General features: G+C 37.7%; 1 protein-coding gene across 1 annotated transcript in view; it reads right to left on the bottom strand.

Moving 5' to 3' along the window:
• STK39 (serine/threonine kinase 39) overlaps nucleotides 1-18,555 on the bottom strand; it is a 233,354-nt gene that overhangs the window by 176,042 nt on the left and 38,757 nt on the right. Inside the window, exons 5-9 of the mRNA XM_023529694.1 lie at nucleotides 14,753-14,862; nucleotides 14,445-14,546; nucleotides 12,206-12,339; nucleotides 4,485-4,533; nucleotides 4,317-4,382 (exon numbers count right to left, since the gene is read on the bottom strand). Of these exons, the coding sequence (XP_023385462.1) occupies nucleotides 4,317-4,382; nucleotides 4,485-4,533; nucleotides 12,206-12,339; nucleotides 14,445-14,546; nucleotides 14,753-14,862 (461 nt within the window). The remainder of the gene's footprint in view (nucleotides 1-4,316; nucleotides 4,383-4,484; nucleotides 4,534-12,205; nucleotides 12,340-14,444; nucleotides 14,547-14,752; nucleotides 14,863-18,555) is intronic.

Below are 18,555 nucleotides of genomic sequence, written 5' to 3'. Positions count from 1 at the left end.
TCAGCCCTCTTTCTTTTAAATATGAGAATTGCTCATGGTAGAGAAAAATGCAGATTGAAAAATTTCTCTTAATTTTGGTTACCATAAGGGAAGAGAAGAGGCTGTTGTTTATGACAGAAAATTTTCAAATCGATATGGTTCCCTAAATGTCCAGAGCTAGGTCAACAGTCCCAGTTGACATATAAACACTGGTATATCAACGGACTGTCTGCTTCTATTTTAAAAAACAACAAACTGAGAAGACAAAAATCAAAGGATTAACATTAACAAGTAGCCTCTAAGGAACAAATCTATACCAGGAAACTAGAGCACAAAAAACTAGGAGGTACCACAGCAAACACGGAAGTAAACAGCAGATGTCACTGAAGAGAAGTCCAAACTGAGTAAACAAATAACACTAAAGGCTCCTCTGTACCCACTTTTAAAATAAATTTACTTAAACACTATAAGAACCTAAGACAAGCAAAGACATCCTACAACAAAGGTTTTCACTGCACATGGTGATAAAAATAATATTTACTTCCTAGAGGCCAAGCCTGCATGAGAAGTTTCAAATAAAGGCCAGCATAACTGGTTACCAACACCATGAGCCCCAAAGAGGAAGAGTTGTCTGCTATTAACAGGAATCCTAGGAACAAGTGTATGCCAAGCATTTTGGGGGTTTAGGTGAGTGAAAAACAGTTTCGAATGGCCTTTCCTTGGTACACTCAATTACATATGTTCACCGAGTCAGCAAATATCTGTGGGCACTTTACTATGGACAAGACATGCACTGTGGGGAGAAGATATTTGCCTATGATACATCTGATAAGTGGTTAATACCAAAAAATTTATGAAGAATTCATACAACTCAACAATTAAAAAATGGGCAGAAGATCTGAATAGGTAGTTCCCCAAAGAGGAAATGCAGATGGCCAACTGACATATGAAAAGATACTCAAGGTAACTGATTAACAGAAAAATGCAAATTAAAACCATAACGAGATGTTACCTCATACCTGTCAGAATGGCTATTATCAATAAATCAAAAAACAATAAGTGCTGGTGAGGATGTGGAGAAAAGGGAACCCTTGTACCCTGTTGGTGGAAAACAGTTTGGAGGTTCCTCAAAAAACTAAAAACGGAACTATCTTTTGACTCAGCAATTGCACTTCTGGGTATCTGTCCAAAGAAAACCAAAACACTAATTCGTAAAGATCTATGCACCCCTATGTTCACTGCAACTCTATTCGCAATAGCCAAGATCCAGAAGCAACCTAAGTGCCCATCAACGGATGACTAGATAAAGAAGTTATGGTACATATAGACAATGAAATATTACTCGGCCATAAAATAATAATGAAATCATATCACCTGCAACAACGTGGATGGACCTAGAGGGTACTTTGCTGAGTGAAATAAGTCAGACAGAGAAAGATAAACAGCATATGATTTCACTTATGTGAGGAATCTAAAGAATTAAAGGAACAAACTAATAAAAACAGACTCAAAGGTATAGAGGACAAACTGATGATGGCCAGAGCAAGGGGTGTGGGGGTGGCTATGTGAAAAAGGTGAAGGGATGAAGAAATACAAATGAGAAGTTCCAAAATAGTCACTGGGACATAGAGTACAGCATAAGGAATTCGTCAGCATAAGGAATATTATTGTAATGACTACACGTAGAGCCAGATGGGTGCTAGAGTAATTGTGGAGATGACCTCATAAACTATATAAATGTCTACACAATGTACTGTATACCTGAAACTAATTTAAAAAATGCACTTTGACCAATGTTGATCTGTTCAGTGCACCTGCCATGGAACCTAGGGGCAAGGACTGGAGTGGAGCTGATCACCAAAGTGCCCTTTAAAATGAGAATTATGACAGGAAAATAGCCAACTTACTGAAGCTAGAGAGCCAAGATACGATTACAATGGGTCACTCCCTTTTCTATAGTTATTTAAGAAACTAATTTACATTCTCTCTTTACTCTTCTGTATGACTGAGATGTGTGGCCATTTTCCATTTGAAGACATAGATGAAGGAACAAGCCCTAAGGTTTAAGTCTAAAATCAAAGAGCAAGGAAACGACAGATGACAAGGTTGAAAAATCACATCTCCCCAAATTCTAGCTGCTTATTGTTTAAAATACATTCAAAATGGGATCTGAAATGCACAGCACGCTAATATTTAATAAATCATTTAAATATTTTTTTTAAAAGAAAGGAAATAAAGTCATGATGTAAACAAATTCTTCATTATCTCAAGCTGATGAAAGGAGTTCCAAAGTAAGGCATGGGTTATGCAGTGAGAACCTTAAGTGGTTCTATTCAGCTGGAGTTTAGAATATAAGGTTGAAATCTGAAACGGTGCTATGAATTCAAGGCTAAGAAACTTGGCCTTTATGTGATATAAATCTTTTTTTTTTCCTATGTATTTGCTTTAGTTTTTGTTAAATTTTGAAAACCACTTTTGAGCAATTAAGTGACATGATCAGAAAGTTAATCTTGTACTCATGTCTAAGAAGTAACAGAAAGAAGAAATGGAGGGCAAACAGTTAGAACTCTACTGCAATTGTCCAGTTAAAAACAGGAGGAAAATGTTCCGAGCAATGTTGCAGAGGGAAATGTGCAGAGAATCTGGAGAGAGATTAGATGGGGATGACAAAGGGGTAAGGACGTCTTAAATAGTAAAATAATTCCAGTATTCTGAGGTTGGGTGACTTGGAAAGAAACACGGAGCACAGGAAGATCGGAGTTGGGAGGGAAGGAGTACTCTTTGGAGACACTGCACCTCAGAAGCTGGTCAGCTACTTAACAAGGAGCGGGAGGTGTGCAGCTTACGCTGTGCGGAGGAAACAGGCCTGGAAACTCCCTTCTCTGGGCACAGCTAATGGATGAGATCAGATAAAACTTCTAGCAAAAAAAAAGCAAAGACGAAGAAAAATGTTCTTTGGGGACAAATACTGTACGAGCCAATGGCTGTCTAACATCTTTTTTCAACTCTGGCTGACATTTTAGATATCTGATCAAAAGACCTCATGCTGACTCCAACACCCCACGGAATCTCTCCAGGCTCCTCCTTCGGCCTTCTCGGTGGAGCTCTCAGCTACTGGTCAACCACGTCTAGTTTCTGTTGCCTCAAACTGAAGGTTCGACTCTCTCTGCTACCCCTGGAGATGTGCTACTCTGATGGACTATCTGCCAAACTTTCACTTTTTCCTCAGAGACATCCCACAGACCAACCTTGCTCAGGTCTCTGCTGTCAACATGGCCACCCCCTAGCCCTAGTTCAGGCCGAGGAACCAGTCCATCCCACAGAAGTTCGCTGGTGCAGGAGAAGCACTCAGATAACTGTACAGAGTAGGTCATTTACTGAATTCTATTTAAAATCATATAAAACAATTCTGAAGCATTAGTTAAATGCATTTCATACAAAACATTTTAGAAAAGGCAATGTCTGGAAGTTAACAAACTTACTTATAGCTAGGATGATGAGATGCAACCACTAATGAATATATCTTTGCCAATTTTACTTACAGAGCAGACAACTCAGATTCTTATCAGCTTTCACTATAGCTATCAACTGCAAAAAGGGAGAAAAGAGGACCTTCCTTTCTAAATCTTTGACTACATATTTTTAATTATAAATATCTAATATAATTTTAACAACAAACTAAACCAAATTAAAGCAGGGGTTAAATTTTGTTAGATTTCATACCATAATGAAATCAATAATCACAGATAAATAAAACTCTGGATAACGACATAAATAAATACACACATATACACCATTTTAAAAATCTCAAAGCTAGAATGGAAAGTTTTTCAAGTAATCACTAAAATAATTTAATTAACATGAGATAGACTACAAAAGGGACCATGGGTCTTTTATGAAGAAAGAACCTAGATCCCACAGATATTCCAAATAATCATTAAAAACGAAAGTTTTGTTTTTCCTTTTGCAATTTCAGACTGCTTAAAAAAGATCGTTCCTCTTCTAAAAAATCCAAAGGAAAGACATTCGAGGATATTTTCCCTACCCAGTGTTCAAAGCTCACGGCAGTCCCCTCCCCTCTGACCTGCTTTAAGTAAAGCTGATAAATGGAAATATGAAATCATTTGAGTTTCACATTGTTTGCACACTTGAACGCGTAACAGCAAGCTGAGATAACCAAAAGGCATAATGTAGTTATCTGAGTAATCACTAATCAGTTAACCTCTACATAATTATACCCTGAGTATGTGGAACTCTCTTTCCTCCTTTTTCTATGGGTTTCACTTCCCTGGGAGGGGAGCAGCTCCTACCGAGCCAGGAGGGCTAATGGCACGTACCTTTTTGGCTCTTTGGGCTATGTCTGGTGTTCTTGTAAGCAGCTTCTCAATCAGGTACTCTCTGTTCTGCAAAACAAATATTCCCAACAGTTTAACAGCAAATACAAGACATAGAAATTCATAGTGATTTCAAAATAGCAGATTTACTTGGGTTTTTAAGCATGTTACCTTGGCTTTCTGGAAGAATTTGCATTTTAAAAGTTCTGCTGCTGTGGGCCTGAAAGATCAATAATAAATTAGAGTTGAAACAATGACCACTCGATAAATACACTGCCTTGATGAAACAACTTAATCCTAGAGTATTTCTGGAAGACCAGTTTTAGGAATAGCAAAAACCAGACACTAAATTAATCACACGCTGGCACCAAATAAAATACTGCCAATTTTCCAGTCCTTTCCAAACTCCTTTACTGCGAAACACACAAACTCCTCAAAGTTAAATATTTGGGGCATGATCAATTTTCCATCCTTCTTCCTTACACTTCACTAAGTGAATTCAGTGTTTCTAAAAGGTGGTAGACTAACACATCTGTGAGCTAAATTCCTATATTTATTAAGAACCGTACAAGCTGCAATATGATCCTGTCAAGAGACTATAGTCTACAGCGCTCTATGATTCCCCAGGAAAGGCAGTAACTGCAAGGGGTCCACACATCATGTGTAGAACCTCTGTCCACTGAGTAACCCCGTGTCAGGTGTGCACAGACAACTGTTTTTCAGGGGAAGGTAAAGCTGACAGTGATTAGTAAAACTCAAATTCATTTAAAAGCATTACTAGATTGGTCTGTTTCCTCATGGTGTCATTTAATTTGTTCCTCTATCTTTTATTTCCTATTAACTGAAAGTTAGGTCTGAAGGTTTGACTAGGTTGAATCAAGTATTTGGGGGAAGAATACTGCATAGATGACACTGTGCCCATCTTACAGCAGCACGTCCGAGGTGCATAGTGTTAGGTACTTTCACTGAGAGTGATGCTAAGTTTAACTACTTGGTCCCCAGGCCTGAGATCTCGCCATTATAAAGGTATTGTTGTCCTATACTGCAACTGGCAAATATTCTGTTGAGTAATACTTTGGCATTATGTGAATATCCTATTCCCAAAAACCTTTAACCTGATGGTTTTAGCACTTTTGCTTTAAATAATTATTTCACAAGAGGTGGAAGAATACTGGTTTTCTACTTCTATCATTCCTTCTATGTTTATTAACTGGCATTCTTACATGTAGAATAGCTTCCTTCATTGATAGCTCCTTTTAAAACCAGCAGCAATACAGAAAAAAAATCATAAATCTAGAATATAAGACAGTCAGCAAGACAAGTGGCCTGATCACCTCAAAAAGTCAGTGTCAAAGAGGAAAACAGAAGATGTGAGGGGACTGTTTTAAATTTAAAAAGACTTGAAAAAACCATAAAACCAAATGCAACATGTGACCCTTGCCTGAATCCTGTGTTTGAAAGGGAAGGAGGAAAAGTTACAAAAGACATTTGGAAATAATTAGAGATAGTGAATATGCTAGGTGTTAGACAATTTTAGGAAATTACTGATCATTTTCTTAGGTGTGGAAAAGTACTGTGGTTATGTAGGAACACATCTGTATTTGTGGAGAATGCAAGCTGATGTATTAAGTCTGTAAATTATTTTCAAACTGTTCAGCAAATAAAATATAAATAAGCAGATATAGTAGATATGGAAAATGTTAATAACTATTGAATCTAATAGTGGTATAGAAGTAAACATATACTTTTTTTTTTTTTTTTACCTTTTCTGTATGTTTTAAATTTCTCATAATAAAAAAATAGGAGGACAGAGAGAATCATTATTGAGTATCATTAGGTATTCTCTCCGGCAATGATTAGTCAAGGTGCAAATAGTATTATGTTGAGAGGGGTGAAAGTTTAAAAGGAGTCCTCATATTTGAAGAGATCAGAAACCACTTTCTTGAAACCAGAAAGCTCCATTTAAATGTTTCCAGGGACCAAACCGAAGCATATAAATGAATTAGGAAATGTCACTAAGTGCCATGATATACAGAATGTGTACGTCAACAGGGGCCCTGAACTGTTTTTCTGTGCAAATAAATTTGCTGTTTAAATCGTTATTGCTTTTTCCCTCAGTTTCAAGTGGAACACTGGTTACAAGTACCAGAAAAGAACTCCAAGTGGCCTTATCCACTGCCACAAACAGCCACTAATTGCTAACTGCTTCGAGTAAATAAAGGTCTAAGCAACAGGTGGGCCATGGTACACATTTTGTATGACATATCCCTTGTAAGCTTATTCAAATTCACGAATCTGTACCTTGTTAAACAAGCACTAAAACTAAAAATGATACTATTCTTTTACATGATTTAACTTTGGTTGTTAAGTGTACTCTTAACTGATTATCAGCAATGTTTTTGGCCTCTAGTTACTCCAAATTCATTCTTTCATTCTTTCAGTAAACATTTATTGAGCATCTACTATTTGTCAGGCATGATGCTAGATGCAAGGCATATTGTAGTGAATATGACAGATATAAACACTTCCTTCAGCAACTTACATCTAGTAGATAAGAGAGTATGATGTTAAACTGGAAGAGGAGCGTCGGAAGAGTCAAACACTTTTGAATCCTGTTTGGGTGGAAGGGGAGGGCTGCTGAGAACGCCTAGGAGAACCGTTCATCACACAATAGACTGAGTAAGACTTGGTGCCACATTTGGTACCTCATAACATGAAACACATTTTTAAAAATCCAAGGGGCACACAAAATTCAATTTATGCTGAATTTTTTTTTAAGTGAAAAGAAACCTAAGAAAATCAAGATGATGAAGGGACTCAAGGCCACTGTTTTGGTTGAAATCCTCATCACCTCTGGCCAGTACAGACACAACGGCCTCCCAGTTAGTCTCCCTGCCACTTCTCTCTTCTTCATCCCAACCCATCATCCACACTGCTCTCAAGCTGGCTTCTAAAAACACCTAATTTCTTATCCATCCTAATGGATTTCAGTAGCCTGAGAGATCCTGACTTCATACTCATTTCCCATCACATCCCACATGCACCCTGTCATCCAACTACAGTGATGTTCTCACCCAAGTCTTGCTCTCTCATGACAAAAGCACGCACTGCTTTTCTTGCTTTGAAATTTATTTGTAAATAACTGGCACACCCTCGTTCATAGGCCAAAACCAATTTAAATGTCAGCCATCTGCAGAAATACTCCTCCCAACTCCTACAAGCCAAATTTACTGCTCACAAACCAATCCACCCACACTCCCATTCTGTAGCTATCTGTTCCTATGTCTCTCGACCTCCGCCCCACTAAGTTTACAAGCCCTTCCAAGACAGGGACCATACGGTATTCATTTTTATATATCCAGTGTAGAACACAGACCAGAAAACTGCTGCAGCTCGATTTCATACCACAATCAAAGATGAGGTAAAAGTGATGCTACTAGACATTTGGACACAGAACCTTAACTCCTAGGGCTAGGTTTAGTCAGCACTTAAAGTCTAAGTACCTGTTCAAAACATTAGGGAGCAGCAGAAGGATATAATGAAAATAAGACTCATGCTAGCGCCTCCCCCCACCCCCACCCCCCAAAAAAAGGAAAGGGGAAAAGTCTGTACACAGTGGAGGCATTGAGGTGGAGAGCTGAAAGCTTATGTCTCTCCGCTGCACTCACACCTCCTCCTTCTGCCCACTAAGGGTCAAGTGTGGGACCAGTGTAGAGAGAAGGCTGGGAAATGCCAGATACACCTTGAGATTCTGGGCTGGGAAAATACTTTCACTTCCCCAGCAAGGTCATTTCCACGGTAACCGAAACTGTAAAGGGGAAACGCATGCTACAGAGAAAACTCCTTTCTCTGCACTCCACATTTAGCTTGCACCAATACAAAAAAGACTGAGAAATGGTTTAAAGAAGCCACGCTCTTTTTTTAGAGGCTGAATATTTATGTTAAATAATAGGTGATTTCTACTCTGTATGTACAGAGAAGAACTAAATAAATAGCAGGTCTTTTTGGTGCTCAAATTAGCTCAAGCGTCTATAGCTTTGGAGTAGAATCCTACATGTGCCAAAGTAACTCCATGAGAAAGTATAAAAAAATAGAATTGTAAAGAATAAGGAAAACGAGAGAGGTTAGAAAGTGATAGAAGATATGAAAAAAGCTGAGGTGCGTGCTGCCCACCTAGCTTTAGTTTTTTTGTTTTATATGTTTGTTTTAGTTTTATGCCATAGTAACTGCCACTGCAGGACTAATGTGGAACTATTGATGCTGCCTATCTCTTGGTTAGGAACTACAGGAGAAAAAAATTCTGCAAGCACAGTGATGTCTTACATGGACACTATCAATTATCAAGCAATACAATGTAGTATAAGTAACAAACACTATTTTACAGGAAATGTTAGACCAGCAACCAAAATAATGGTCACGGCTTTGAATGATGACTCAATTTTAAATCCTTAAAAACAATGCAGTAGTCTGCAAGTACTGACATTCTCCAAGAAAATCTCTTAAAGGATTCAGTTAATACATATGGATGAACCAAAGTCCACTGAGATTTAAAATAATTTTCAAAGGATTTGGGATGAATATAACACAGTTTAAATAGTTGCATTATAATTCCTAATAGCTCACTGACCTCAGGCAGAGCTGCATTTCTCACCCTATCTCTCCTCCCAAAGGAAATATTCAGGTTTAATTCATTTCTAATGGATTTATCTATGCAACATCCACCCGCTTGTTGCCCAAAGAAAATGGTGGTTCCTTTTATAGCTGCCATCCATAGGAAGCATGTAATCTACAGGATGAAAGCTCATTTTTTAAGAAATACCAAAATGTTCTGCTATACAAATATGAGCAATTCTTTGTGACAATGCAGAGCACAGATCACCCTGAGGCAAACAGCTCTGACACCCCAGCTATCACTTTTTAGGAAAGTTCCATGAGCTCTCAAGGTTGGAGGAAAGCACAACCCCTTCTTGGCTAGCCTGAGGGCTCCTGCACAGGAGTGAATCGGTCCTGGTCACTGTTCCCCTGTGATATGTTTTCATTCATTGCTAAAAATGTACTTAGCAAGACCAGGGTTTTGGTACAGTTGAACAGCTTTCAGACCGCAAGTCTATGATCTGTATGCAGGCAACAGAAATGCATATAAATGATCAAAAATCTTGCATTCACTCCTCAACCCACTCAAATCTCGTTTGTTCCTTGAAACTCTTTACAATGAGTCGAAATCATCCCTAAGTTGCAAGCAAGCATCCAGTTGTCTCTAGTTATTCAGGAAATACCATTGAGTATGTAAGACAGACCAATTACTATGGATAAAAGATATAAAGATGAGTGGCATAGGTTCTCCTTCTAAAAACACAAACTCATGAAGAAATTGGATATGTAAGTCAATATAAATATACAGTGTGATAAGTGCTACAAGAGACATGTATTCAACATATGGTCGAAAAACTAAAATTTGCAAAAATTCCACTTAGTCAGGAAGAAGGAGGCAAATAATGAATAGCAATCCCAATTTGTTGAATTTTTAGAAACCCCCAGGCACTGTGTTATCCATTTTAAGTGTATTATCTTACTCCATCCTCATAGTAGGTGTAATTAGGCCCATTTTACAGAAAAGGAAACTAAGTAATGCAGATGGTGATAAAGTAGAGCTAGGAATCCCACCCAGAGGTATCTAACTCTAAGAAGATAGAGCCTTTGAACTAAGTGTTGAAAGACAGGTGGAAGGGGGAAAAAGGAAGAAGAAGAACCCTTGGAAAACATAAGCAAAGGCAGAGAAGACAGGAAATATTCATGGTTCCTTTCAGAATTGTGCAGCAATTAAATGTTTACTTATTAATTCAGTAATAAATACATATTTTAAGATTGCATCCTATATAATAATTGGACAATATTGCTGATTTTCCATTCTCACATTTCATGAAGTTTTTTTATACCCCAACCTTCCCACACCCATATCTTTCCGTTAAAAGGAGTCATGTGGGAAGTTTGTGCACCACTAACACTCTGTCATAGAGGACAATGGTACAATAGTAAGAATAGGTTGTATTACAGAAAAAAACATCTAAAAGAAGTCCTTAAACTATTAATACTTTCTTGATCAATAATGTTACTAAGAAAGTACTCTGAAGGAAAGACTGTAAAAATCTGAGTATGTGGGTCTCTTCTAAAAAAAATTTTGGGGGGTGGAGTAGTGGGAACCTGACATTTGAATTCATATAATAAATAAAACCTGGAAGAAACAAGGATGGTTTGTTAAATATATGACAATCTAATCTAATTTATTTTGACCAAATTAAAAATTTCCTAAAGAAAGGTATTACTGTATCACTAAGTATACTAACAACTCTACCCTGAAGGATCATCTTCTGAAAGAGCTGGAATTGTGTGACATTACACATCACCACCACCAAGTGGGATCTCTACTAGTTCAAGAATCACAAAGATCCTCAGTGCTAACCTGGAAGACAAGTACTTCTCTCACTGGGCTTTGGAGGACTGAATTGTTTCCCTGGCAATGCCAAGAACTTATGTTTGGAGATGATACCAACTACAAGGGGAAGACAATCAAGTATTGCGGAACAAAGTTAGAATCTAAGAGCACTCAATAGGAGAGTGAAGAAGTAATCTTAATGAAAGGTCGGTATGACTTCAGAGGAGAAACAAGCCCTACAAATCAAATATAAAGGGCAATTGAAATGTTTAAGCAGAAACGGTCTACAGGTGTTAACAAAATAATCATCCCTTTTGCAATTAATAATTTCAAGATGCTCAATAGCAAACAGTCTGATTTAGACCTGGCCCCATGATGAAGGTAATTGATACAGAAAAGATTCAAGGCAAATTCAGTAAAATGTAAAGGAATAAAGAGAGTAGCTACAAAAAAATGGATAAAATAATAGAAACAAGTTTAATGTTGAGAAGGGTAGCCTATTCAAACAGCGGATTACTGTGTCAAGGCTTAAGTGTCACAAAGAATTTAAGATAAGAAGGAATCCTTCAAACAGCAGGGATCTTCCCTGAAAAACAAGTTTCAGAGGAGAAGCCAGTTTTTATGTTTTAAAATATAAGTATCAAATTGGACCCTACGGTGGATGAAGATAGTGGTTAACTTCTCAGAGTCCTCTCCAGGTTGTATGTCACTGCATGTCAGGACAGGCGACACACAGTCAAGCCCAGGCCAGACCTGTGTGTGGTTCACATCACTGACATCCTCCTTTAAGTGATGAAGGGCACTTGCTCCATTATCATCAGCAAGGCTGTTTCAAAGTCACAGAAATTAAGGGAGAAACAAACTCAGAAAACATACACACCACATACAGTGTAGGGCAACGGCCCATGAATAAAGAGAAAATTCTGAAGTTAATTTAAAACAATTTGCTTCTGCTTATATGATTAATCTTTCTAATGTAAAAATTTTAATCTTCTTTGCTTAAACAGTACAAATAACTTGTTCTGCAACTAAAAGGAAGCTCATGCAAAATTCAATAGCTCTGCCTGGTTTAGACTGGAGCGAACAGGATATTCAAATCCTGAGAGGTCAGCTCAACCTACACAGTGCAGAATATTAGTTCAAGCTTCCGAATGCACCATTGACAATTTCTTTTGTTTTACTTCATTTCCTTTGATGACAAAGCCCACACCTAACAAGCACAGTGAATCTTATTAACACTAAAATTTTCCTCTGCCTCTTCCCCATCCTCACTCACTTCTTTCTCTTTTGGACCCATGCTGGCTTCCCCTAACAGGCTGGCAATGTGGGGGCCGCAGCAGGATTTCCCTTGAACTAGAAGTACTTTGCAGGTGTCCTCACACAGCCTTCCCTCATGGACAAACAAAGCTTTGTCATGACTCAAACCAGGTCAGTTACTCATCCACCAAGTTTGACATACCTTTTGGAAGGATCTTTCTGAAGACACAGTGAAAGTAATTTTCTAAAGGACTTGCCGTACTTTTTCATCATTTCCTTATCCTCGACTCCTGTTTCTAAAGTGGGTGGATCATTTTGCAAAGTCAACATTAACACCTGCAGCAGAAACAAACAAAAAGACGGAACCTCAGTATAGCAATTGCTACAGTCGAGCTTTTTAATTTTTCACAAAAGCTTCAAAGACCAACTTTCAGTAGGTACAAATGTGCTTTCCTATGATTTTAACTTTCCAGAAAGTGTGTATTGAAAGTATTCATTTCCCTTTGCAAATCTGTTCATGTGCCCTTTAACCTTTTTGTTATTCCATTGACAGAACTTACAAAATGTGCTCTATGTATTAAAAATGATCTCCCAAAGCGAAGGGGACAGAGCTTCCTGGGAACTGGCTCTCTCACAGCCTCGAGGAGCACGTAGCTCCAGCGCGGGCTTAGCGAAGATGGGGACTCTGGCTGGGAAAGGGGGTGGTGGAGGAGAGAGAAAGGAAGGGCCAGAGCAGCAGTGAATGTTCATGTGTACAGCTCACTTCCAAGCAAGGAACCGTCTGTACTTAAGGCTTCTGTAAAATTACTGACCCTAAAAATAAATTCACAACATCCCAGGAGGTATCATATGATTTTCCTTTTTTTTTTTTTTTAAATGGAAAAACATACAGAAAGTTGCTTAAAGTCTTGGCAAAACTGAGAGAATTAAAGACTCTGAAATACAACTGAGTTGCTAAAAACCATAATCAGAGCAAAAAGCCATGCTGCTCTTGAAGCAGGACAAAACAAAATGAAGCCAAAAAAGGGTAAAGAGTCTACTCTTTCACACTAACATCAAAATTATTTGCTTTAAAAAAAAGAAAGAAAGAATTTGTGGTAAACTATTGACCTATAATATGAATAAACCTCATTAATTTATAAAGCAGCCTCAATTTATGTAAATATATATGCCAAGACGGTTTTCAAACACTTTCAGATGTGTGAACAGACGAAGGATGAAAGTGGCAGTTTATTGTCTGTGTAGGATAACGGCAAGACAGAAGAAAGTCGGAGAACTGTAAAGTCTGAGGGAAAGTCCTGCATGAGTTCAGGCTGGGATTAGCAATGTGACCTTGGGTTCAGGTGGGAAACACTAAGTAGGAAGACAAGAAATAAAAAATAATAATACAGAAAAACCAACTGGAAGAAAAAGTCCTGAGCTGCTTCAGTGATTTTCCTCTGAAGTCACTTTAATTGTGTACACCTCAGTTTACTAACAAAATCAAGTATGTATAGACACACATACCCCCTAAAATCTTAACTATGGTAAAAAAAAAAAAAAGTGTGTGCACACACACATACACTCACAATGTAACAAACTATACCAAAACTTTAATAGGGATTATCTGTAGTTGGTGAGATTGCAGATGATTATTTTCTTCTTTATTCTTATTTGTATTTCCAGAGTTTCAAAAATAAGACTATATTAACTTTTTAATCAGTGAAAATATTTAATTTTTTTAATCCTCATTTTCTTTTTTAATCCTCCTAAATTTTTCCAATATTTTCCTAGGGAAAAGTTGAAGCAAACATAGACCATATTCTCTGTAAAATACCTTCATAATTTCCACTTAACTATTTCAGCCACAAAACAAAATTTGGTTGGGTAAATTAGCACTGATATTACCATCTCAAAAATTAAGAAAAATAATGACGTAGGCCAGTTACAAGAAGAACAAAACTCTAAAAATAGTATCCAAATGTATGTTATTTCCTAAAAATACTAGGCTCACTTATTTTAGAGAAGTCACTATGAAAACAAGTGAAATGTTACGGCACACTTAAAAAAAAAAAAAAAAGTCCTGAAAATTTGGGAAATCCATCTGCAAAGATGATATCCGTGTAATCTATTTTAGATTTTCCTGGGGGTGCTGGGGATATTCTGCTATCAAAAGAGTAACGGCCAGCATTTGTCACAGCTGTCAACCCCATCAACCAATCTGATTACATTCTTTAGTCAGCTCTGTGCTAAGAATATAAAGCAAGTTTCAGAGCGGGGTACTGTACTACTTTTGTCCTGTTCTGTCCACTGAGAACATCAGAAAACATTTAACCGGGCTACATTCCTCCATTAATTCTCCCCAGGTCTAAGAGAAAAATGACTATGTTTAAGGGAACTACAGAATAGATTTTGTTAAATCAGATTTCAAACCCAACATTATTATTTCCAAGAGTAATTACTTTCATAGGAGGATATTTGTGATAAGGCGCTGCTCCTGTTGCTAGTTCAATGGCAGTTATTCCAAAACTCCACATGTCAGCCTTGAAGTCATAGCCTCTCACCTAAGAAAGAAACCAGGGAAAGAACACGATTATACAGCAGGCACGCCATACAGCACGAAGTCCACAGTACATGCTAAGTCCACAGCTGTGTATGCACAACTTTGCTATCAGAATGCTAAGGCCCAGCAATCGGGAATTAAACCTTAGGTACATGATATATTCTAAAACATCAATCAAAACATCACTTTTTGTTTTTTTTTTTTTACCTGTTCCATGACTTCAGGGGCCATCCAACACGGGGTGCCAACAAAGGTTTTTCTTACTTTATTCCGGGTAACATCACCCCCTGTTGCTAAGAATGCACTTACCCCAAAATCTGAAAGGAGAAAAAAGAAATCACCTTTATTTTATATAAGACATTATTGCTTACAAATTCTGACTTTATGAACATTTCTCTTCCCAATGATCTTTACACCGGTGATGGATTGTTGCGGACACCACGGAGCTCTCGCAGGTATACACACCGGGCAGCCCTGCCATCCGCCACCCACTACACTTTAGAGAACGGCATCATGGCCTTGGGTCAGCAGGCTACCAGTGCAAAAGCTCAGCATACGAAATAATATTTCCAGCCAAAAAGGTGTCAAAAGTCATAACTAACCACGAATAATTATATTGACAAAAGTATAAACACATTCCTAAAGCTCTAAATATAAAGGATCTTAGCTTTTGGCTATGATTCATTTTAGAAAATAATTTATAAGCATTGGAGGCGGTAAAACTAGTAAGTCATGTAGTTTTTTTTTTTTTTATGTTTTTCTTTTATTATGATTATTTTCTAGCCTCTTTAATCCCATATCATCATCGTTTTCAGAGTGGATTTTTTTCCTTAATAAAGGATGAATAACATCCGTCTTTCACATTCCCATGCCTTTCTTTCAACAGTATTCTCTAACACCTAGCCAAGATCATAATGACAAACCCACAAACCTGAGTACACAGAGCCTGCATGCCCAGGTTTGACCACATGTACCAATCAACACAAAGGAAAAGCATGATCAGCAGGAAGTTTTTTTTTCCAATGTTTGTTTTCTAGATGATTTTCCTAGTTATAGATGGAGTAGTTAGTACAATGAAGTAATACTGTTCTTAACATTCATTATATACTAGAAGTCCTTTTTCTGAGAAAATGACTCAATTAGGCATATTGAGTCATTTTTGCATGCATGCATATATGCAAAAATGATGTCTTTTTTGGTGACAGTAGAAAAGGGAATACCCAATGATTATTAACACATGCATTTCTTCAAATTTTTATTAAAGGTTAAAATTAGTTGATAAGTACCAACTTCTTAGGGCTAGTATAGACCTAGGAGCCAACTCAAAGACAGCTCGAAAGTAAGCTGGTAAATAGTAATTTAAAAAAGGGTAGTCAATGCCTCAAAATGATGCAGCAGACTATGTAGTAGGAGCCCCTTCAAACTGCTCTCATATAATTCTTTGCTGGTCCCCTTTGTGGACTGCCAGGATGACAGCAATTACCAAAGAATGACATCAAGTAAAAATCAAGGTCAAATGTATCAGTATCTGCTTTACATTTACAATATTAAGTTATGCAATAACACTGTTCCCTGAGTTGAATATGTTGACTGTTTCATTTTATTTACACTTAAATTTACTTAACTCCCAACAGATCTAAACTACAAGCAAAATGAATAAAGACTGACAAATGGAGTCTGTTCCAACTGCTACTCTCACATTAATATTGAAAAGTATATTTTGAAAATGCTATATAATCTAATTTGTACATATGTGTACAAACTCTAAAACACTTTGAATTTTTATATTGTGGTCAGAAAAATGACCTGGGCGGGGCGGGGGTGGGGGAGCGGGAATCTCTGGAAACCATGAACCAGTCTCCTGTAGAGAAATTCATTGTCTTATAGAAAAGCTAGGTGAATTGAATCATTTGTTTGGCTGGAGGAAAAAACAACATGACAACGCTTCCAAAAATATTAATTTCAACTTAATTTATATTTCTGAAAAGGGGTTCAACTATGAATCTGACATTCCATTTTTGCTGAAATCATTTTGTAACATAATATATAAATATATTATCATCTGTAAATAATTAAGGATATGGGTAAAAGCTGCTTTAAAGAAAAATAGATTCTTTAAAAGCACTGAAGCAACCCCAAAGTCTCCTCCTAAAAGATATGGTCCAGACGAAAAATACATATTTAATATTCTATTTTTTAAATTCCTTAAAAATACCATCTGATATCATTAGACCTTTTTAAAGCTGCAAAGCAGCTGAGAAAGATGTATAGTAGCAACTCATTATTGACAAAACCTTTCCAATATATCTGTCATGATTCACATAATTATTCAGAGCCTCTACTTAGAACACTCACTTTAAAGTCTCAAACAGATGGTTATACGTCTTTAAAGCTCAAAGCAAAAATTCCATAAGCAGAAAACACCAATCTTAACGTCTATTCACCCTTATGACTATAGAATATACAATTTGCTCCTATTTATGGCCACTGTGTATCCAGAAAGACGTATATGTACTGAGGAACAGAACATTTCAACCAAAGTACATAGTGTGCTTGTGTAAACAGGGAAGTTGGTATATTCTGTGGAGACAGTTTACATACGACAGTGAGAAGGAGGTGGCGGAGCAGGAACAGTGAAAAGCGTCTTTGTTTCCTAAGGGGTACATCTATACAGCCAAAGGGAGTGGAGCCAGAGACACCTGACTCAGAAAATATGAATACTTCTCTGGAAAAATGGAATTAAAGGCTACAAATCAAGTTAGGCAGCCCATCTTTCTATCTCTGGGAATAACTGCATCTCACCCTAGAAAGAATGCTGTCGCCCTAGTAACTTTTTAAAAGCTTGACATGTTTCGAATCCATCTACTTCTCTCCTTCCCCACGGCCACTGCCTTGGGTTAAGCCAAGATTCCTGTGGCAGCCTACTAAGTCACCACCTCCTTGTTTTCCCCAGGGCCATGCTCCAGTAACCAGACCTGACCCCTCATAAAAAGTCTTTAAAGGTTCCCTGCCCCGCCCAGGATAAAGTCAAAACCTCTCAGCACAACATGCATATCTGATTCCCTTACCTCTCCTGCCTCATCTATCACTACTCCCAATGTAGTCCTTGAGCTCTAGCCCTTACTTTTTATTCCCGAATCCTCACCAGTGCTGTCTTTGCACCCGATGCTCTGTCACTGTCCAGTTCAGTCCACATTACTTCCTCCACGAAGTGTAGCATCATCAGTAGAGGACATTCTGTTTGTCCTTATTAACGATGAAAGCATCTTTGACATCCTGACTCTTGGTGTCTTGGGCTTTTCACAGCCCCCTTTGTGTTAGTTGATGTGCATCCATCACCTTTGCCTAATTTGTGGTGTACTATTTAAGTAACTTTGGGAATTATCTTATTTTGATATGTGAATGCTAAGCCTTAAGGAGGATCCACAGGGTTTTGCCATGTAACTACCTGATTTGGTGAGTGGTAGATCTTCTAGGAAATAGCACAGCCTAACTGGCAAAGGCAGATATCACAGTGGTTAGACCGAAGACTAGGCTATTCTCCAACCCTGTGACCCAGTAAGGCACTTAACCTTTCTGGCCTCTGTTTCCTTATCAGCCTTCTTGGTTACATCTATTGTTATATTACTTTCATATTTATAACACTCTCCTACTTCTTTTCACTACATAGAAATATGCTTTACAATAACTGTTAGGTAGATCAATAAGCTACTGTTCTCTGCCTTTTAAAAAATGAGGTAACTAGGCTAAGCATTAACATTTTTATAGTGGTAAATATAAAATTTGAGAAAGATATGTTTTCTGCCCTTATGAATATTATCATCTAGGTGGGAGAAGACGTGAAACAATAAACTGTGTAAAATCAAATGCTGTACACCATGCTGTCCTGTGTAGAAACACAGGAGATAGAACCATAACAGCCATGAGAGACTTCTACATCCAAGTGGGCTTTGGACCTGGCCTTGAAGATGAGGTTAAGATTTGGACAGGCAAGCGTAAAAGGAAATGAC

The sequence above is a fragment of the Pteropus vampyrus genome, unplaced genomic scaffold (assembly GCF_000151845.1).
Source record: "Pteropus vampyrus isolate Shadow unplaced genomic scaffold, Pvam_2.0 Scaffold2, whole genome shotgun sequence".
In the NCBI taxonomy this organism is placed as follows: domain Eukaryota; kingdom Metazoa; phylum Chordata; class Mammalia; order Chiroptera; family Pteropodidae; genus Pteropus; species Pteropus vampyrus.
The sequence above is the reverse complement of the archived record's forward strand: the minus strand, read 5'-3'. Positions and strand labels throughout refer to the sequence as shown.